The sequence below is a fragment of the Crocodylus siamensis genome, chromosome 15 (genome assembly GCF_052110815.1).
Source record: "Crocodylus siamensis isolate JL-2025a chromosome 15, ASM5211081v1, whole genome shotgun sequence".
In the NCBI taxonomy this organism is placed as follows: domain Eukaryota; kingdom Metazoa; phylum Chordata; order Crocodylia; family Crocodylidae; genus Crocodylus; species Crocodylus siamensis.
This window is the reverse complement of record NC_143409.1, coordinates 44,722,348-44,743,776: the sequence shown is the minus strand read 5'-3', so window position 1 is coordinate 44,743,776 and position 21,429 is coordinate 44,722,348. Positions and strand designations below refer to the sequence as shown.

The 21,429-nt window shown below is 52.0% G+C and overlaps 1 protein-coding gene across 7 annotated transcripts in view; it reads left to right on the top strand.

The window, feature by feature from the left end:
- Positions 1-6,331: 6,331 nt before the first annotated feature.
- PARP6 (poly(ADP-ribose) polymerase family member 6) overlaps positions 6,332-21,429 on the top strand; it is a 46,198-nt gene continuing 31,100 nt past the window's right edge. For 3 of the 7 annotated variants that reach the window (XM_090029111.1, XM_090029110.1, XM_090029107.1), the window contains exons 1-2: positions 6,337-6,725; positions 18,657-18,920. In XM_090029111.1, coding sequence (XP_089885237.1) covers positions 18,918-18,920 — 3 coding nt within the window. In that variant the 5' untranslated portion in view covers positions 6,337-6,725; positions 18,657-18,917. Of the gene's footprint in view, positions 6,726-18,656; positions 18,921-21,429 lie in introns of all 7 variants that reach the window. The other 4 variants (XR_016439339.1, XM_090029109.1, XM_090029112.1 and 1 more) reach the window with 3 other exon arrangements.

Genomic DNA, 21,429 nt, shown 5'->3' with positions numbered 1-21,429 from the left:
ACCTCCGGGGCTGGAGAACACATAGTAGGAAATCCCAGCAGTCCTATTACAACCAAACCTTGAGAAGTGAAGGTGGATACACCAGCTGCTTTATCAGCCATAAAGGTATGGAATCTCCCAGGTAAACTAAGGTGAATGGCAGCTCAAGATGACAATGCAACTGATTTACAGGTTGTTGATAAGAAATCAGTCTCCCAAGAGCTAATTCCCAGTGCCTTCCTGATTTGTAGAGGGTTGTGCTGCCCCTTTCAGCACCATCTACAGCCTGAGCTCTGAACTGGGAGGCAGCCAGCTTGGCCTGTCTCCATAGACCCTGCAAAATGCACCAGGCCTGATTCTCCTCTCATGTAAGCAAGTTTTATGTTGGCAAAACTCCTCTGACTTACATGTGCTCACTAACTCCAGGCATTCAAAGATCATGAAACCACTGCACGGTGCCAACTGGCTGCTGGCCTTTTAAATGCCTGCATAATAATTGCCCTCCCCAAAAACTATGAGACTGTCTTGAAAATCATGGGGTTTAAAAAAGATACTGCGTTCTGAATGCTTTTGATTTGCCTTCAGGCTTTTTAGCATCCCGTGGGTCATGTTTTCCACTTTCCTTGTGGACTCTGGGGACTAGTAATATAACTGTTTATTTAAATGAAAGCTCAGATTCTGGTGTATTCATGGTCCAGGGCTTTCAGAAATCACAGGACTCATGATACAGTTATGAGATCTGACTATCCTAACTCTGGATTTAGGCTGAGAAGCAAATCAAGCCCATTCTGGTTTTTGGGATGGTATTGTCAGGAAGATGGCAGCATCAGTCCCTTGGCACAAGCTCATCTGCTTCCCACCCTGCATTTCAAACCCTGAGCAGGCAGTACCTTAGCAAGAAAACAAATTTTCTTTCCAGCTTAGTTTATTCTATTTTCAAATTGATCAGTGAAGAAGAGAACAATCACGTCAACAACAGTCATCTATAAAGCGTGCCGAAGGTTCCTAAGCTTTTGGGCTATAACAGCTCTATGAACATTACTTCGTAGGTCTCTGAAATACTTTGACCTCTGAGGAGGAGCTTTGCAGCTGCATACAAGTGCACAGGAAAGCTACAGAAGAGAATAGGATGAGAAGCAAAAGACATTCCTGTATCCAACTGAAATTGCTTTTCTGTACTGGAGCCAAGTAGTATTTATTATTGGTTATTATTAAGACAAATATGTCCAAAGGATAATGGCTCATACCTTTAATCTAGGGGGATACTGAGGCTAATAGCTGGCTAAACTGTCAGATTAATTTTATGCAGCCACTTCTGGGGTGGAACCAGGCAACTGTTTAACAGCACTAAGAAACACAGCACAAGGGTTTAGGGAGGAAGTAAAGGAGAATTTCTTATCCAAACAAAACTCACCAGACTGCTTCCTGAGGCTGACAGTAGCTCCCTGAACTGGAGACTGGCCAGGGCATGAGCCTAACATCACTCATCCTGTAAAAATGGGGCCAGACACGTCAGGGACCATGAAAGGCCAAGACCTTGGTTGCATATTTCATTCCATTCATTGCTGAGCTCTCTGCAGTGGCTCTGGCTGGTTGGACACAGCTCATCCCCAGGAGAGAGAGGGGTCTGGGAGAACTGCCCCTTGCTATTGTTCTATTGTCTGTGGAAAGGCAGCCAGCACCACGACTGCCAGGGCTTGTGTTTGTGCAAGCCAGGACTCTGACAAGGCAAAAACAGGGCAACGCTTGCAACATCTTGACTTCCCAGAGCCTCCGCTGAGCAGGCCAGATATTTGTGGTCCATCCTTTGCATTACCCTGGGCAGTCCTCCAGAGACAGCAAGTCATGGAGGTGAAACTTGTGCTTTCCCCAGAGCATACCCAGGTCTGCCAGTCCCACATACCCAGCTGAGAAACTGGAGTTGTCATGCCCCTCCCCCATATTCTAGAGACCCCAAGTGAGGCTGGTGTACTGTGATGGACAGGGACACTGTGGGCAGCTGAGGACAAAATATAACCACTGTGTCCCTGCTATCATTCACACCACCTTTCTACTGCTGATACCCATCACTTCCATAGCAGAACTGTGTACTCAAGCCCCTTCTAAGAAGTCCATGTGAGGCTCATCCACCTCCTCACTGCTTATGAGTCAAAGGGCCATGGTAGGAGCCAAGGGAAACATGGAAAAAAGGCCAAATCCCAGCTGCAGCAGTGCAAACCCACTGTGCATGCTAGGTCCTGGGAGTGCTGACAAAGGGGACACATGGGTTCTTGAAAGAGAAGAGGCTGGTGAATGGGAGGATTCACAGGAGTGCTGTGGCCACCACACACCAAAGTAAAATGCCTGCAAGACAGTGCAAGGCCTCCAGGAGATTGCCTTTGGCAAAGGAGGTTTCTGACCCCATTCTGCATTTCTGCTCCTGTTACCTACTCCTGCAGTGGCATTCAGCACAGGAGACATTAATTCATCTTCCCCTTTTGGATGCAGCCCCACTGGGTAGTAACAGAAGGTTGTTCCCATCTGGTGGTAAGCCACTGCTTATGTGAAACAAGCTTGTTGGGACTCAGAGGAGTTCCCAGAGGACACTTCATCAGCTGCTAGGGCAGGAATGGACTGACCAGGGAGGCTGCACTTCCCTGGATATGGTCCCTCTGTGCATGGGAAAGGTGGCAGTGAGCTGTCCCTCCTCTGTGGACAGAAATGCTCCAGTCTCTGGGGCTGTCAACCCCTACTCAAGCAGTTATCTGGATCCTGTGGCCTCTCCTTCTCTCCTTTCCTTCTTGGCTCCATTCACCTTTCTCAGCCCTCCACCAAGTAGATGTCAACCATATACAGAAAATGGATCACTGCCTTCTGCACCTTCCCCTTCGGGTTATTTCCTCTCCTGCTTCTCTCAGGCCCCCTCCTTGCAGCCCTGTCCCCTGGACTTGCTGGCTTTGTAAGGGCTTGGGAGATTCTACGCAAGAAAGAAACTTGAGAAGCCTCTTCTCAAGCCTAGTCCCCCCTCCCCTCTGCCAGGCATCCAGCCATCCAGTTCTTGTCACGACTGAGCAGCCCACCTCCTGGGTGTGTGGGGGATGAGGCAGGGTTACAAGCCCTTGAATGCCAGTCGTTGTTAGGCTGGAGCAGGTCTGAATGAATCATCCACTGCAGTCACCAGGTGCCTGTGGGGTTGCTGGCTCTGCCATCTGAGACTCGCCTGTATGCGAGGGCAGGTCTCAACACACCAAAATGCTTGGTCAGAGCAGCGCCATCAGCTCCAGTGCACTCTCCCACCACACCGCACCACACCACACCATACCACACCAACATGGGTACAACCTATACCCCTCTCCACCGCAGTCACTTTGCAAAAAGACAAAACATCAGACCGCTGCTTCCCTCTGCAGGGATGGTACAGGGTCTGCAATCAGATGTGTTTTCAATAAGGGCTTCTGATTTTGGGTCCCTCCATTAGATGCACAAGTCATTGGGCAGCTAACAACTAAAGGCACTGGGAATCTGTGACTGCTTTTGCAAACCTGACTACTTAACCTGTCTGTGCCTTGGTTTCGCCCTCTGCTTTGTTATATTAGAGTGATCTGGCTTACCAAGCTGGGACAAATTCATTCATGTGTGCAGCCTACTTTGTGTCCTTCAGGTAGAAGGTACTACCAGGTACTATCAAGCAGGCAGCATTTAAAGGGTCTGCAGCCAGTTATGATTACCCCGTGTAGGCCCAAGGAAATGCCTGGCTGGGCCTTCATTGTTTTTGGTGGCTTTGCAATTCATTTGTTAATCATGGAAAGGGGCTACATTTGTGAGGGAAATTCTATGAGACAAAGAGCCTGCCCAGCAGGGCTGTTTCTAGAGCCAGGAAGAGAGGGATTTCTTAGGCAGCTGTTTGGATGCTGGCCCCTGGGGTGGGGGAGCACAGCATTCCTCAGACTTCCTGATCAGATGGCAACCGGTCAGGTCTGCAAGCCCAGACCCCCTGTGCAGTGTAGGGAAGGCAGCACTCAGCACCTCCCCCCAGCTCAGACAAAAGGCAGGAAATGCCAGTGTCAAGAGCAGCAGCTAATTTTGGATGCCCCTGTTTTTGGTATCCCAGCTTCACACTCCGTGTCTGATTTTTTTGGCTGTTTGGGGGTCGAGGCGTTCACTTGGGCCTGGGGACACCCGGGTTCCAGTCCCAGTTCTGCCACCATCTCTCTGGGTGACTTTGGGCAAGTCAGTGAGCCCCTCAGTTCCCATCTGTCTGGTGGACAACAGTTCCTGTCCTGCTGCCTCTTGGTGGTGTGAGGAGAAATGCATTACCGGGTGTAGGGTGTAGCCGTGTTGGTCTCAGGACACAGGCAGACAGGTTCTTTGGGTAAATCTGGTATCTGTTATTAGATCAACTCAAATAGTTGGAAATTTATTCCATCCAGGAAGAGCGCACAGCAGGTGCAGATATGTCCTCAGCCTGACGAAGGGTGTTTATATCTGAAAGCTTGCAAAGAAGAAGTTTTCCAACTATTTAAGTTGGTCTAAGAGAAGCTATCAAATTTACCCAATGATCCTTGTCTTACAGAGTATGAGGAGCTTAGACCCAAGGGTGGGGGGGCACCACAGAGAAATAGGTCTTGTCAAACAAACGGGGAGGGAATACCCGAGAAGATGTCCATGCCTCAGGAGGCCACGCCGCAGCTGGGCACAGTTTCCACACTGTGTGGATGGATGATGCATAAGGAGAGCAGCAGCCTCAAAGACTCAAACCTCAAAGCAATGTGAGAGAGAAAATGGATGCAGCCAGAAATAAACCAGTAGGTAGGACAACCTCCAGGGCTGCCATCAGGTGATACTGCTGCAGGGTCTCTGAAGGGAGCTGCAGTCAGGGTACATTAGACTCATCCAGGCTCCCCACTGCGGGGGGTCTGTGCAGAAGTCACAGCCACTTTGCCTGGCTCAGAAGGATAAAGGTGCCCTGAGCTTGTCCTGTGACCTGACAGCCTGAGAGCTGTCCTGGCTGCGGAGCTCAGAAAGGCTGGGCAGACGGAGAGATGTCAGTGCTGCTATATGCTCTCCAGGCCACACCACCAGCATCGCCTCTATCCTGTTGGAGCTAAGCAACAGCTGGGCACTAGGAAAGCCACACTGGCTGGGTCTGATGCAAATGGCAGGTGGAGCTGTGGGTTATCCTTGAGAGCTGCCTGAGCCACCTTCCCCTCAGCCTTGCAAGGCCTGAGGAGAGCCATCCCTGTTATCTAGGAGAGGGCCCAGGCAGAGATGAGCCACTGGCCAAATCTATTCATCCTCTGTGATCTGTGGAGGGGCAAGAAATCCCATATGAGGGCCCATCCAGGGTCTGCAAATAGGACAGCAACACATCCTGGCTACTGGCCCAGGCCCTATCTGACGTGGGGAAAATTCATTGACCAGTCAGACCTCCCCGAGAACGTGGGCAGGAGAGAGAGCAGGAGTCAGGGAGGGGAGTGAGGATGGGGGAGAGTGGTGCTGATGCAGCCTTTCCCAAAGAAGGAAGGTTGGAGACAGGGTTGTAACCTAGGAGGCTGCTGGTCCTCCATGATCAAGGTGTTCCCTGGGGAGAAAATAGTGCCAAGGTCTCTAGTTAACTCTTGGTCCCCCAAAATGACCCACCTTCCCCTTTCTTTGGGACTGGCAGTGCCTGCAAGTGGTATGATCCCATCCCACAGCCCTGTAGGCTGCAGATCCCCAACGTCTGCCTAAATTTCCTTGAGCGAAATCTCAGGGGGAGGCTGCATTTGCTCTCTGCTACAATGAAACCCAGCAGTATGGATTGAACCTGAGCAGCCTTATCTGCAAAGCAAACAGGACATTCCTCCCAGCAAAGAAACAGGCTGGCTCACTTTCCAAGTCACCTCCTGAAACAGCCAACTGGGGATCTTGCAGTAGGTCAAGCTGAAGAAACAAAGGTGCTCTTGGTTTTCATCTCCCTCAAAGCCCACAGCGTCAGAGCCTCTCCTGACTGTAGCAATGCAAGCAGCTGTTTGGGGGATGGTATAAAGGGAATGGACATCTGGGAGACCCTATATAAAAGAGCAGAAGTGAGGGAGATGGTTATAATGTGTCCCACAGAGAGGGGTCTTGCCCTGGGCTGCACAGAGAGGTCCCAGACCCATACCCAGCTGTCCCTGAGGGCAGGCCAGGGGACAGTCTGTGGGAAGGACATCAGGGCAGGTGCCATGACTTCTCCAGCATCTCATCTGGTGCCAAACCCAGGAAAGCCTATATCCCACCATGCACTGGGATTTTTGTGCCATGCTGAGCCAGGCAGGTGGGGAGGGAGACTCAGCCTCTGGGTCCCAGAGTGGCGAATGGGCTGCTGGTGCACCAGGGCTGCCTGAGTGTGTGTCTGTGCACGCGCGTGTGTGTGAACTTTGTGCAGCGCTGCCCCCCCCGGCGGTCTGTACTGCTCCTCTAGCCGAGAGGATCACATGATTCCAGCCTGGAGCTGCACTGAGCATGGGCGAAACCATCCGGGCCGCTGTGCTCCTGTAAGTGCAACAACAAAGCCTGCAGATCAGGCAGCCGACAAGCCTTTTGTTTTCTTCCAGTCAAGCCCCAGGTCCCCCTTTTGTCTGCTGCCTGGCAGAGAGGGGCTGGCGATTCTCCCCCCAGCCCTCGCTCCTCTTGGCTGGCTCTTGCACTGCTGCCTTCACAGACCGGGACCAGCGTGACAGCCTCCCTCCCTGGGCCTAACGATTTGTAGGGTCTTGGCCAAGGAAACTGCCGTGAGTATCGAGGTGGGTTGCTTGGCGCTGGCTGCGGCTGGGGAGGACTGGAGCTGTGTTGGGGGCTGCCTGTCACTGAGCTGGGATGGGAGGAGGAAGAAGGGGCAACATAGGGGGCCGGTAATCCCAAACTGCTGCAGGAAGGTAGACAGGCCCTGCCGCTCTGGGCACTGTCCAATGTGCTGGGCACGGGTGTGGCATGGGCCAGCTGGGGAAAGACCCCACTGGGGGCTGAGGCTATCCTTCTGGGAGGAAGAAGGCAGTCACAGTCACCCTTGTCCTTGCCTATGCAGATTGGCAGAGCGAGATGCCACCTGCCCAGTACCCTTTGCATGTGATTTGCTAGCAGTTCCAGTGCTACTTTTGCAGGGCAGACTTGGAGCCTGTACCAGGCAGATGCACAGGGGTCCAGCTGCTCTCAAGATGCTTGCCATGTGGCCCTGGGAATCCAGGCCGAGTCCTGCCCCTTCCTCACGCTGCCCCGTGTCCTTCTGGTCAGACTCTGTCCTGCTAAGAGGCTGCGCCCTTGGCTGGCTCTCCATAATCCAAGTCAGGGTCTTCTGCCCTCTGAGGAGCGCACTTCTCCCCCACATAGGGCCCAGAGCATCCCCTATGCAGGCAGCAGGACCTAGCCCAGAGGGTCCTGCCGTCCCTTTCCCTGGGAAAAGCTCGGAGTGGAGGGGTCAGGCTAATGCCTGGTAGCACAGACTGCAGTGGGGCCTGGCCCCTGGCTCCCTCTCCTGACAGCTGTGGCCACAGCTGAGATGGAATTTGGCTCTAGCCCTGCTTGGATGTTGGCACATCCAATTTAAAGAGATGCTGCCACAATCTGTGACTTCAAATCCTATGCCGAGGGACCCATCCCCACCCCCATCCACGAATGCTGCTGTGTGTTTACGTGCAGGCTCCAAGCAAAACCAAGTGCTCTGTCCCAGGGCAGGCTGGGTGTGCTGCTCCGGGGAGGAAGTGCAGATGCCTTGCATGACTCTTTCCTCTTGATCCGTGTCTCTGGTCACAGGGAGGCTGTGCCGTGGTGCTGCTGGCTGGGGAAGGAGGCTGTACAGCTTCGGGGAGAGAGGGAGAAATGCCAGAGGATAAAACGGAGCCCAAAATGTAACTCTGTGATTGTGCAGGACAAGTCTCCTAACCTCTCCCGGCAGAGGGCACTGCAGGGAGCAGTGTGGGACCTCGCACTCTTCTGTAACTCTGGGATACAGGACAGTGCAGGACCCCTGGCTGGGAAGGGCAGTGGGCAGACGTCCCTGGCTCCCCCAGTTTCAGCCTCCCTTCGCTGGTATTGCTGTAGGCATGGATACCTAGTAAGAGCCCTGCATCCTCTCTGCCTGTCCCCTGTATCCCTGGTTGCTTTTAAACAGGAGGGCAAATCCCCTGCCCTGCCTGTCTCACGTCCGCTCCGTCTCCCCCAGATGCTGCTCCAGGAGGGGTGGCTGGATGAGAGTCTGCCCCACCCCAGGGCAGCTCCATGTCAGGCTGTGATGGGATTTGTGTTCACGCTGGCTGTGGAGGAAACCTGCCCTGCCTGGGTCCCTCTGCCAGCAGAGTTCACTTGGGCAGGCTGATCATTGTGCCACACACTAAGTCTGCCCAGGCCTTTTTGTTGCCTATGTCTCTTCCAACTCCTCTAAGGAGATTTATCCCCCAAGCCTGGAGGGGGAGGTCAGTGGGATCCTGCCAGAGCAGCTGATCCAGCTCCTGCTTTTCCAGGTGTCCCTTTTTTGCTGGAGCCTGAGCATTTTCACAATGGCTTCTCTGAAAAACATGCACAGGCTGACAAGGAAGGCGTGAGAGGCTGCTGCCAGGATGACTCAGTGCTGGGAGCTGGGTGCTGGGCAGTGTTTCTCTCTGGGTCACATCTGTTCCTGGGCAGGATGGCCTCAGACATCCTTGGAAAGGCCTGTGGTGACATATAAACCTCCCCCTCACATGGCTGAGACCCTCAGGATCCAGGGCCCAAATATTTGGTAGCTCTTCCACTTTTTTCCCTGGGCAGTGGCTTTATCAGAGGAATGTACATGTAGTGCGTTGCCCAGAGAGTCCCATGGGGAAAACTACTGCCCAGGCAGCTACAGGCTGAACATCTGGAGCGAAGTCTGGTGTCCTGGCTTTGTCAGCCCCTGTGTCCTGTAGTGGACAGTATGGCCTGCTGGGCTTCTCTGTCTAGAACATTTATGAACGTGCAGTCACCTGCAAACCACTGCACCACCAAAGGTCTGTGGTAGGGAAACAAGCAGCCTGTTTTCATCTTCTTCCCAACCACTTCCTTTCTCCCAAGCCAGGACCATCCTATATAAGATGGAGGTGACATCCATGCTACAATGGGCAAGCAGCACCCTGGCATGAAAATGATATCTGCCTGCCCTTGAAATGAGTAGGAGCCCTGAGGTAGGAGGAATCTCCCTTCAAAAAGATCCAATATTGCTTGGACCCTTCCCAACCAGCCATTGCTGTGCCATTATTTCCTAGGATGTCTTGTGCTAGGGAAGGCTGGGCAGGGAGTGACCTTGCTACAGAAGTGCTTGTATATCAGGTACCTCTGCATGAGAAAGCCAGAAACCGGCATCCAAACATTTGTTACAGAGGAGAATCTGGCAGGTATGATAGACCCTGGGCCTTGACACATGGCTGAGTTGGGGCAGGGTGCTGTGAACAGCAGAAATATGGGGTTGTCTTTGAGTACCAGGAAGAAACAGGCACTTGCTGGGATTTGGGTTGGCCTGATAACTGTGTGTATATTCCTGCTCTCTACTGTACACACTGCGGGTGGCAGATTTCAAGCCAAGGTGTTTCAACTTTGCTCATCCAATAGCAGCACTTGTAGTATTACCAGTTCTGAGCACTGGGAATTTAAGAGTAGTTTCCCCCCACCCCTCCCCTCTGCCAAAAAAAAGATGAGATTGATTTAAAGAACACAAGGATTTAGAAATCTTTTGTGTTCCCTTTCATTTGGCTTTCAGCTGCATTGACTTCATGTTTCCTGGCTTTTCCCCCCCACAACCATATGGACTCTAAACAGCTTTATTTAAAATTAAAGCTGACATGCCCCTACCATCCCATGACTCCAGGAGCTGGAGCTTTAACTAAAAAACCCAAATACAGTGAAACTCACAATTAGATGGCAACATGGCATTGGTAGTTTGCCCAGGGTCTGAAGATCACTCCTAATGCATCTGAAATGGAGGTGCTTGTATTTATATTACAGGAGTGTTTAAAGTCCCCAAATGCAATCTGGCTCCATTGTGCTGGGTGCTGCACAAACCCAGGAGGAGGCAGTCCCTACCTCAGAAAGCTTACAATGTCTACAAGGGAGAGAGGGACACAGCAGGCCTGGAAATAGCAGAATACGTGCTGGAACCTGATGTCCCTCCCTGCAGGTGACACCTCTGTATTAAATATGGGGGTAGGGACAAATGGCCGGGCAGTGCGGCCCAGTGATTAGTTTCCTGAGCAGGGAAGCAGGAGTTACCAGGTTGTCTGTCCTCCAAGCTATTTCCTTAATTCCTAAATTGCAGGTGTTCTCACCTGGGTGAGCGAAGCACAGCCTCCAGAGCCTTCAAGTCTCAGCATGCATCCAGGTAGAACACACTGGAGCACTGCCCCCTGGGATATGTAGTTTCCATAAGCCTATGATCTGTTAAAGAGAAGTTTGTTCCCTGTTTCCACCCTGAATAAAAGGCAGCAGCAAGAAGTGTAGGGAGCAAGCAGCACAAGATCGTCAGCTCTATAATTTGCAGATGGGAGAAACTTTTCTGCTGCAGTAGCTGGCCAGATGTGCTCCTGGGTTGAGGAGTCTCCCAGCAAAATCCTATCAGGGAAAGAACTGTATCACTGAAGACATCCAGGGCCAGCCAGCTCCCGGCAGTCACAGAGGACCTACCCCCAGGTCTGGGAGCAGCTGAAAGGCCAGTGCAATCCCTTGTCTTCCCACAGGGCCCTCTTCCATGGATTAGGCAGCTGTGCATTGAGGAGGGAGCTTAGAGAGAGAAATGAGTGAAGTCCTTGGGGTTCATTGTCCTGGGTTGGTGGTGCCTAAGGGGTTCATCACCTGGCACTTGGGCTCATGTGGAAGGGCTAGTTCGGGATAGTTGCTTAGAACAAGCATGAAACTGAACCTAGCCCTCGGGAGTGAATCCTCTGCCCAGTGCCCTTTTCTTGTCACAGGGACCTGCAGCCTGACCAAGCTTTGTATGTATAGGTGAAGGTGATGTGACTTGCCAGTGGTCATACAGCGACTTGGTGGCAGAGGCAGGCATTCAACCCTAATACCTTGCAGTGCCACCAGGCCTGAGCATTCAGAGCTCATGAGTCAAGACCCTCCAAATCACAACATGATGGTACACCTTGGGGGTTTGGCCTTCTGGCTTGTGAATCTTGAGGTTGTCTTTAGATCCCATTTCCCACTTTTCTAAGCAATGATGAGGGCTAGCAACTTTCCATTTAATTGATAACTGAGGAGTTAACTAATCACATGCCTCTAGGAGCCGGGGCTTTACAAAGAGTATTAACTGTCATAAGACTGGTGTTGCCATCTCTCTTAATTTTCTCTAGAGTTCCAGGTGTCAGGGGGAATCAGTATGTGAGTAGTCAGGACTGGACTTGACCCTAGAAAGTCACAGGCCAGGGGATCAGGAGCAGATGAGACCAGGAACCAGAAGTACAGGTGCATACTGGAGCCACAAGGTCAGGTTTGAAAGGATCAGGAAGCAGGGACCCAGGTAGGAGTCTGGAATAAGGAACTAATAGGCTGGAACTAAGAGCAAGCAGAAGCCCAGGGTTAGCCAGAGAGCCCTTTCTCCCATGGAACAAGCTGGTGGACCCTGGAAGGACAACTTCTTATAAGCCAGAAACAACACCCTTGCAGATTAACAGGGGCAGCAGGAGTTTTTTAAAATTATAAATGTGTCAAACTCTTGATACCTTCTCCATCTGTGTTTTAGGTTTATAGAACACTAGCGCCCCTTCCCCTCTCCTGCTTTAGAAACATTCCCTTCGGTCCCCCTCTCTCTCCAATTTACCCCTTACCCCACTCCTAACTCAGACTTCACTACGAGTAGGCCAAAACTGATATCAAAGACCCTTCCAGTCTTGGTTACACTGTGTATCTTTGCAGGTAAACTCCTGCTTGCCACCACACTCAGCCTCCTCTGATAACCCACAACCTCCCACACCACTACAAGGACTGGCAGGCTGGTAGGACTTATGTTAACCCTACATGACTAATTAAAAAGTTTAAAACCTACATTTAAAGGTATATACAATGTTCTTCAAGTGTCATACATCATCCTGTAAAGCATATAAAGCTATAGCACATGTATCACATAACAAATGCTTGAAGGGTGATTAAAGAGAAGATAGAGATGGCCTTTTATTTGTTGCTGTAGGGGACAGGACTAGAAGCAATGGCCTTAACCTGCAGTAGGGGAAACTTAGGTTGGAGATTAGGGAGAACTTTTTGACTATGAGGGTTGTCAAGCTTTGGAGCAAGCTACCTAGAGAAGTTGTGGTATCTGTATCCTTGGAAACTTTCAAAAGCAGGTTGGGCAGACACTTGGTTGGGATGCTTTAGTTAGGGATTCTCCTGCCTTGAGCAGAGGGGCTGAAGTAGATGACCTTGTGAGGTCCCTTCCACCTCTACTTTCCTATGATCCTATGATTACAGTGGACATGCTAAAAATTGGTATATCAAACCCAAGATTTTTTAAAACACATAAAACCCACTCAAAATTCACCACCAGCTAAAACTTGGTCCCAGGGTTCCTTGTGAATAAAAGCCCCCAGTCACTTTGTGTCTGCTTCTTCCCATCTAAGCTCTTCATAATCATGGTTAGCATAACATCGAAGTTCATGTAGTACAAGTTTCAAGCAATCCTTAATCATAAAAACTAGGCTCTTAAAAGCCAGAAGATTTTGCACTCTCTCATTTTAAAAGAGATTAAAAATATCCTTAAAAATGCACTCTCAGGTCCTTTGGATACCAGCCCATATAAAACCATATCTTTTGTGAGGGTTTTAACATACAGCATTGTAGCCAGCTATACCTCCACTCTGCTCCATACTTTTGGAGACAAAGCAGTGGCAGAACAAGTTGGAGATCAATTTTTCATCCCCACACAATTCCCATGGGCACTGAGGCAGTTGGAAAGAGGCCACTAGCAGCCAGGCCCACTTGACTAAGGGCCAGCTGGGGGCTAATTAGTCTGCCTGCTCCCCTGACTCCTGACACTGCATGAGCACAGACTGTGCACCAAGGGCTCCTAAAGCTCAGCTTTGCACTGTTCCTGCTCTAAGTCTATGTGCACAGGTCCTCTGGCCCTGCTAGAGCTTCAAAAAGAGCCTCAACCTCTTCTCTTTAGCTGTGTCCCTTTAACTGTGTCAGGGAGGGTATGTAGCATCAGGGTTGCCATATTAGAGCTCTACCCCTGGAAGGTCCCTCGCTCGCAAGTGTGCTCCTCCCTGCCTGGGTTAATCTGATTTTACATTACTACAATGTAGTTGATCTGAATCAAGTGTTAATGTCTTCAGATACTTTATAAAACTTCTACTGGCACTCACTGGGTTCTTTGTTTTAGGGTATGTCTACACTGCCCACAGTGGTGCCTTCTGGTACCCAAGCTAGTCTGTGTAGACCTAAAGCCTGTCCTGGAAGTTAGGTCCTAGAAGTAGGTAGTCAGCAGACGCAGCTTTTTGGACTGAGCTATGCTTGATTGGTGTCTGCATATTGATTGCCCCAAAGCTCTCTTACTGCAGAATTACGGCCAACTGGCAGTCCTCGTACCCTTTTGGGCTGTCAGGCACCACTATATGTAAACTGCTGAAAAAACAGGCTCAGTGCTAGGAGACACAGCCACCCTGCCTTGCTGCATTCACTCTGGCCTGGGGCACTGCAGAGGTACATGCTTTATTCTGTTGTGAACAATGCAAAGGACTTGGCACCTTGGCAGCAGAGTGCCCGGGGGGGTGCTGCTGGGCCAGACACTGTGCCTTCTGGCCAGGCTAGCCCAAGGAGGAAGGGCTGCCTACAGCCTGAGAAGAAAGGCAGCTTGGTGGCCAGGGTGCTGTTCTAAGATCTGGGGGATACATGTCTGCTCTGCTGCCAATGCTGTGTGACCTTGGGAAGTTACTTTGCCCCGTAGCAGATTTGAGCCACAGGGGCTGCCGTGATGCTCCTTGGTGGCTGTGTGGCTCCTGCCTGGCTCTGCCTCTGATGTGGCCCTCCTTTAATTGCTCTCCTACCATGCCTTGTTCTTACTGAAATTAAGTAAGGGAGGCTGCCCAGGGGCCTTAGAGAGAGCCTGAGTCCAATCAACTCCTCAACAGATCTCTCCTGGACCCCACTAGTCTCAATCAGCCCTTATGCTAAATAGGCCCCCTCAGCCTGGCAGCACCCCTACAGGACACCTGTCATCCTAAGGGCTACTTGTATGTGGCTCCATTCCTCTCCTACACAACAGCCCAAGCCTTGTGGGTGTTATCACTCCAGGTATTAGTTTCTCTTAGCTCCTCTCAGGACTCTCAAACTCTCTGGGTCTCTCCATCCTCTATCTCTGGGACCACAGACCCCTAGCCCCAACATGTAGTCCCTCCCGGAAACTCTAATCCCTCGCTCCAACTCTTCCTGGCCAGCAGGTCCTCTGTTCAGCTTCCTGACTCGGTCTTTTCTCTGGGCTGGGGAACCATTTGTACCCTGCTCAGATCCTTCTCTCCTTCTCCGGGCTGGTGGGCACTATTCCCTTATTCAGCCCCTCCACTGGGTGGGGAAACCTTCTGTGCCCCACTCAGCCCCCTTCTCTGGGCTCATAGGCCCTATTCCCTTGCCCCCCTATCCCCACTCAGCCCCTTCTCCAAGCCAAGGACCCTCTGTATCCGCACTCAGTCCCTCTTCTGGGCTGGGGAATTATCTGTAGGTCTCAAACCTGCCTCCTGCAGGTCTCAAAGCTTGTACCTCAAACAATTATTCCAACATAAAACAAAGCCCCCTGCCTGCATAAACCCTTTCTTCTCTGCCCCAGGTAATATTCTCTGGTTCCCAGGCTTGCAGAGTCATATCTGCTTTTCCTGCCTTCTGGAGTCCTTCAGGAGTCCTGCTGCAGAGAACTCCTTTCTTTAACCTCTCAGGGCTAGGCTCCCTGACCTGCTCAGGCACTTATCTAGCTGCAGTGGGGCTTTCTTCCGGTCAGGTGAGCCTGCCATTAGCCCCCGTACCACCTAGAAGCTGCCTTTTACGCAGCTTTTCTCCTAAAGTAGCAGGCACACCACAGTGCCCTCCTACAGCCCTCCCCTCTCCCCCTCAATTTTTCATCTTTAGATGGGGTTAATACCACTACCTGCCCTACTGAAGACACTGAGCACACTTACATGTGCACTTCAGTGTGCATTAGCCTATTTTAATGTGCATCAAAATGTCACAAAAAGCACACTTTTGCTAATACACATTAAAATAGGCTAATGCCAAGTCCTTTATGGGTGGAGAGCCTGGGGCACTGTTTCAGAGGAAGAGCACAGCGGGCAGTGGCCTTGCCAGCCCAGCCCAGATTTCTCATGCACATTTGTGGGGTGGAGTTAGAAAGGCAGATACAACAGAGGACTTCTGAGGGAGTGCAGGAAGGTCTGGCTGGTAAGGCTGCTGGCCCATGTTTGTGCCAGCGCTGGGGAGTGTGGCTGGTATAACAACGGCAGCCCGTGAATGGCAGTGGCTGCACTGCAGCCAGTCACTGAGGTTTCCCTGCCTTAACCGAGCTTCGACACTTCCTTGTCATGGAGAAGAAACCACTCAAGGAAACTCAGCCCAATGTTACTGGGGCTGACCATGGCACTGCCTAAGTATAGGCCAGATGAGAGCCCTTGCTCCTGAATGCAAGGCTCAGCTCTCCCAACTCCAGTACCTGGCTCTCCATGTGCAGTTATGCTGAGCAGCCCCAGACATCCTGGGGGGAAAGGAGTGTCAGTGATAAAGTTTGTTCCCTGTGGGGAGATGACTGTGGGTTAAGTTCAAACTCCAGACCAAAGCCATCATTGCATGGACATATTCAGCTTGAACACTGACACTCTGGCAAATGGAGTGGGTCTGATTATCTCTCCAGTACAAGTGTTGCTCCAGGCTCTCTAGCACTGGCAGCTTTTGAGCAGCAAGGTGGGTGGAGGTGGTGCAGGGCTGCCCCTGTCCCTGATCCACAGGGAGGGTGAGAGAGAATTGGATATGGGGAAGGGCAGTATCTGTGCAAGAGATACCCCCAACTACAGCCAGAGCTATGGCAGCAGATAAGGGCTCAAAGTTACCCCAGTCCCTGTCCCCCCTAGATGTCAGGAGAAGGTTGGGAACTCATAGCTATGCCAGGCCCAGCCGCAGCCTGCAGGCCACAGCACAGCCACACGTCTCTGGCTTGGTTTCACGGTCCAAGCTGATCAGGAGACCATTGCAGGGTGGAGCAAGGTGTCCCAGGGTGCACGTAGGAATAGCAGCACCAGTGCGGAGACAACACTTTTGGAGCAGCCCCTCTGAGCATCGCTTTGATTGCATTTCTGAGTCCTGCTTGTGTTCAAGCATGTGGTAGCAGCCACTTGAAGGCGAGCTCAGAGCTGTAAGGGGCCCGCACTGGCTTCTTCTCCCATATGGGTCACAGAGAATCTGCTGGGAGGGTCCTGAGAGGAAGAGGGGACCAGAAAGTGTGGGGTGGGGTGGAGTGGAGTTAGCTTTGGGGCTGGAAGCACAGTGGCACTTGGGGGCTTGAGGTAGCTACTTGGGACTGTACACTGCAGAGAGACTATATATACAGGCTACGCTGTGTTAGCAGGGGATCCAGCAGCCTGACTTTTCCTCACTGGGTTTCTCACCCTTACCTTGGGGTGTAACAGCCTGGAGGAAACACCCTTGGTTGATGTCTGGGCCTGTGTTTGACTGCTTAGGGAGTGGCAATGAGGGGAGCTGGGCTCAACGGCAAACTCTTCCTCAGTTCTCCCCGTGGTTCTGTCAGGCAGACATGGGTCATAGTTGCAACCAGCCTGTCATGTAAGACATCCCCCCACAGAGCCAGTGATGCTACATATGTCATGATGGGGTAAGAGCAGGGCTGGGGCCCGGCCATGCTGGTTGGACACAGCTGCAATCCTGACCCATGCTAGAACCACCAGTATGCCCTTGCCACTTTACTTGGGAGCAGCTGGGCCTGGGATTGTGGGGAGGCAGGGAGGCTGCTGGGTGTGCGTGTGGGTGGGTGGGAGATTATGGTGGGCTAAAGTGGTGGTGGGTGCAGGCACATTAGGTAGAAGATGGATGGTGGATGGTAGGGGATTGAGTGGCTGGTGACCATGCTGGGTGCAGGTGGTTGGTGGGTGATGGGTGTCAGGGGCAGCATTTGGTAATGGGGTGCTGGGAGGTTGGTCTATGTGGGGAGTCAGATTCAGGGCAGTTGATGGATGCAGGGTGTGAAGTGGATGGTGTAGGTGCTCTGGGTGTGGAGTAGTTGGTGGATGTGGGGTGGTTGGTGATGTAGGGGGTGGGGTGCAGGGTGGTTGGTGGATGTGGAGTGGTTGATGGCGTGGTGCATTGGGTGGTTGAAGGCGGTGTGCTGGCAGCTCTGGCTGCATTAATGATAGCTGACTTGAGTATGTTGCTTGTGGACTCTGTGGAAGGAGTACTAGGAAGTGGCTGAATTCTAGTTTAGGGAATTACATCCCGCTGACCTGGATTCACCCTGCCTACGTGATTCCAGAGTGCTGCGGGCTGTTGCTGCATCATGTGTAACAGCTGGTGTGCTCCTCCCATAAGGTGGCTGAATTTCGGAGGCTGGGATGGGGATTGATATCCTATTCTAAAGATATCCTTTCCATATTTTAATTAATGCTACTGCAGAGTGTGGGACAAGAATACCTGACCACCCCAATACTGCTACGGTCAGGGACAGTGAAAAGCGGGGTGCAGTGGTGGTGGACAGCTCACTGCACATGCATCCAGCAGCCAAGACTGGAGTTCCTGGGGGCAAACTGGCAGCAAAGTGGGGTGTGAATGTACCACCATACCTCCCCTGGATCCTCCCTTGTCCAGGGTCCTCCCATGGCCCCCAAAATTGAGCATTACCTGTGAAAGGGGCACTTTGGGAGCTAACACTTCTCTGACTGTTAGGGGGTAGCAGACTTTTGTGGGCAGTCACTCGGAGGAGGACAGCGAGCCCTTCCAGTCAGCCAATGTGTTACCCTTGCTCAGTGCTTACTCATGAGGGGAGTTTTGCTTCAATCCTCTGGAAAAACTCTCTCTAAAAGCCAAGTTCCTTGTGCAGAAATGCACATACCCAAACCTGTCTGCCTCTGTGGCTGCAGTCACTGCTGGGACTAACCCCTACCATCATAAGCAGTGGGGGAAAATATTATTTGGGGAGGGGGGGCTGAGCCCTGGCTGACCCCTGTCCCTCCCTCCTGCGTGTGCTGGTGCTGTACACGGTGGTGGAGGAGCGGCTGCCCGCCGAGCAGCACTGGGTGCTGCTGCTGTCGCTGGCTGCCATGAAAAGTTTGGGGGGACTAAGCCCCATTAGTCCTGGCCTTCTGCCACCCCTGCCTACAATGCAAGAGGCTGCTGTGTGGGAGTCCTGCCTTTTACCAGCTTGGCCCTACTCTGCACACGTAGTTGCTGGTGCCAGGGGCACTGCCCTGGCATCCTGTTTGCAGGCGTGTTTCTGCCCCCTCTCACCTGTGAAAACAAGCTGCTTTGGGTTTAAATGCTACCGGAGACGGTTGCTTTTTCCATACAAGGTGCAAGCCCAGCTGGGTGGGGTGGGAGGGGGGTGAAGGGATAATCAGCGGGCCAAGTCGCTCCCTGGGGGAAGAGCTCTGGAGGCTGCAGCGCTGCTGGGGGGGTTGCAATGTGCTTGTGCCGCGTATCCTGTATTTACTCCCTGTTTGAGATACAAAAGAGCGCCTGTGTTTCCCTTGCAGGACAAGGCAGCTCTCCCAGCCAGCCAATGAGCCCCCGCTGCACGGCGCTGACGTAATGGGGATGCTGTCTGCCTTTTAGAGGACAGTGACTCGGTTGCCTGGGAGACAGCAGAAGATACTCTCCGGGCCGGGCCGGCTCTCATCCCTGACGTCACGGCCCGAAGCTGCCTGGATGTCTGTCTCCCTGTTTCCAGGCTGGCTGGTAGCATGGAGGGGAGAGGCCTAGCCCTGTCAGAGGAGTGCCTGTAAACCACTAAGCAAATGGTGAGGATGGCTTGGCAGAGGGCATCTGGCAGGAGATGGGCTGAGGGCGTGAGTCTTGGCCTGGCTGGAAACTGATCCCGGGAGAAGCCAGGGGCTTGCATGTGCGTGTGTGTTGGGGGGAGGGAGGGTCTTAAAGCATCCTGGAGGCTAACGGGGCTGCCCCTGTGGTGGGATCAAGCACCCTGGCCCCGCAGTGCGGCCGGCTGGCGGAGCGAGGGGGGCTGGCCGGGGCTGAACGCGGGGTGCCTGGTGCAGAGGTGATGGCGTGGGTGAAGCCCTCGGATGCCAGGCCGGGAGCCCGGGAGGCCCCCGAGAGAAGCCAGTTGGGTCAAGGCATCAGGCTGACCGCTCCGGAGACAGCCGGGGCACGCCTGGCCGTTTGGGCATGTCTTACATTTCCTGTACGTGCCTATCTACCTGTTTGTGTGAGTGTCTGTCTGTCACGCTAGCCTCACAACCTCGCCCAGCGCTGCTTTTCTTGTCTCGCTTCTAGTCTCTTTTCCATCTCTCATCAGAGCACTTTCTTTGCCCCACAGCAGAACAGACTCACCTCCTTCCTCCTTCACAGGCTTTTGCTTGTCTCTTGCTCATCCCTTTCTTTCCTCCTTCTCCCTTTCCTTTCTCCAAACCTTGCCTTTATCTTCTGTGAGCCTGTCCTCCCTGAAGGAACAGGGCATAGATGGGAGGGCAGTCAGACCCTATGGCAATGAAGAGGTGCCCGCAAACATCGCAGAGCGTTTAGATGGAGCTTCCTAACACCAATGGCCAGAAACGTGGTCCATTACGGGCCTAATCCTGCTCTCTGCTGCTTGTGGCGTACGAGGATTTTGGCTCTCCCCCCATGATTTTGGCTCTGAGCAGGGGACAGTTGCTCTCTTTGTCCTTTATGGCAGCCTTTCCAGTATTTGGAAACTTTTCCCATGTCCCTCCCACCTTAATCTCGTTTTCTCCAAACAGAACATCCCGAGTGCTCTCAATCGGTCCTCGTACAGTTCGCGTGCCAGCTCCTTTGTTAAAAAAAGGATTGGACACAGTCTTGGAGAAAAGTGGCATCAGCAGCTATGGGGCACAGGAGTTCGGGGCACAGCCTCCAAACCAGAACTTCCTCGACTTTAAATGCTGGCGGCTGCGAGCGAGAGAGGAACTGTGGAAAAAAACCTGAGCTGTATCCTGTTCACTCTCCCTTTCAGCATCCACACTTTGCCACTATGGCACAGGACAGCCGGCAAGATGGACCTATAGTCTGACCCAGTAAATGGCAGTTCTTATGTTCTTATCCTTTGTTGCTCACTTTTGGATCCTCTCCAGTTTCTCCACATCCTTCTGATAATGGGGTGCCCAGAACCACACGGGGTAGTCCAGCTGGGGCCTGGCCAGCACTGCGTACAGTGACACCTCCCCTGTCTTCCATACAGTGCTTTGCTGAACACAGCCCAAACTTGCATTTGTGGTTTTTGTGGCAGCTTTGCCCTCCTGACGTACATTGTGTTTGTTATCCACAGCAGTGGGTTAACCAGTGTGGGGTGACCGGAGGCCATCCCAGGTGCCAGCTCTGGGAGCGGGTGCTAAAAAATGGTTGCCACTGCCGCTGCATGATTGTGCCAGTGGTGAGGCAGTAGCTGCAAGCTGCTGCCGCCCCCGTGCATGGCACATCATTATGCCACTGATCTGCCATAACCCCCAGATCCTTCTCAGCTATGTCACTGCCTAACCTGTTATCCCCAGTTCTGTGTTTGTGCATTTGGGTTTTTTCCCTTAGTGTAGCATTGTACATCTGTCTTGGCTGAATTTCATTTTGTTGTCTCTAGCCTGGTTCTCTAATTTATCAGTCTCCTTTTCACGTCTGATCTTGTCCTCCAAAGTGTCTGCATCTCCTCCCAGTTTTGTACCATGTGCAAACTTGATTAGGAAACTCTTCAGTTCTGCATCCAAGCCATTAATACAAACGTTAAACAGCATCAGACCCAGAATAGACCACTGTGATGGCCCACTTGAGACCTCCTGCCATTCTGACATTGATCCATTTCTAGTTACTTTTGGCTTGTGGATATTCAACCAATTATGTATTTGCCTAATAGGAATTCTCTCTAGCCTCATTTTTTATTTTTAGTTAACTTCCAAGGATGTCATGTGGGACTATGCCACAAGCCTTACTAAAGTCCAGGTGCATTATGTCCATCGCATTTCCCTCATCCACCAAACTGGTTACCCTAGCAAAGAAGGAAATCAAATTGGTGTAGCGTGATTTGCGCTTAATGCATCCAGTTGTTGACTGCTAGTGATAATCCATGCTGGTTTATTAACAATTATTCTAGCATCAATTATAATAAACTTTTGATTGATTGCATCTAGCGATCCCCCCTGCCCTCACTGCAACAGAAGGAAAGGCTCCGTGGTGCTAGGAGCTGTACATTTTACAGTCTGTAGAACTTACAGCCTCAATAGACTGTAATAGAAGCTGGGAGGGGTTGTCATTGCTGCACATACGTGAGGTGGGGAAAAAGGGCAT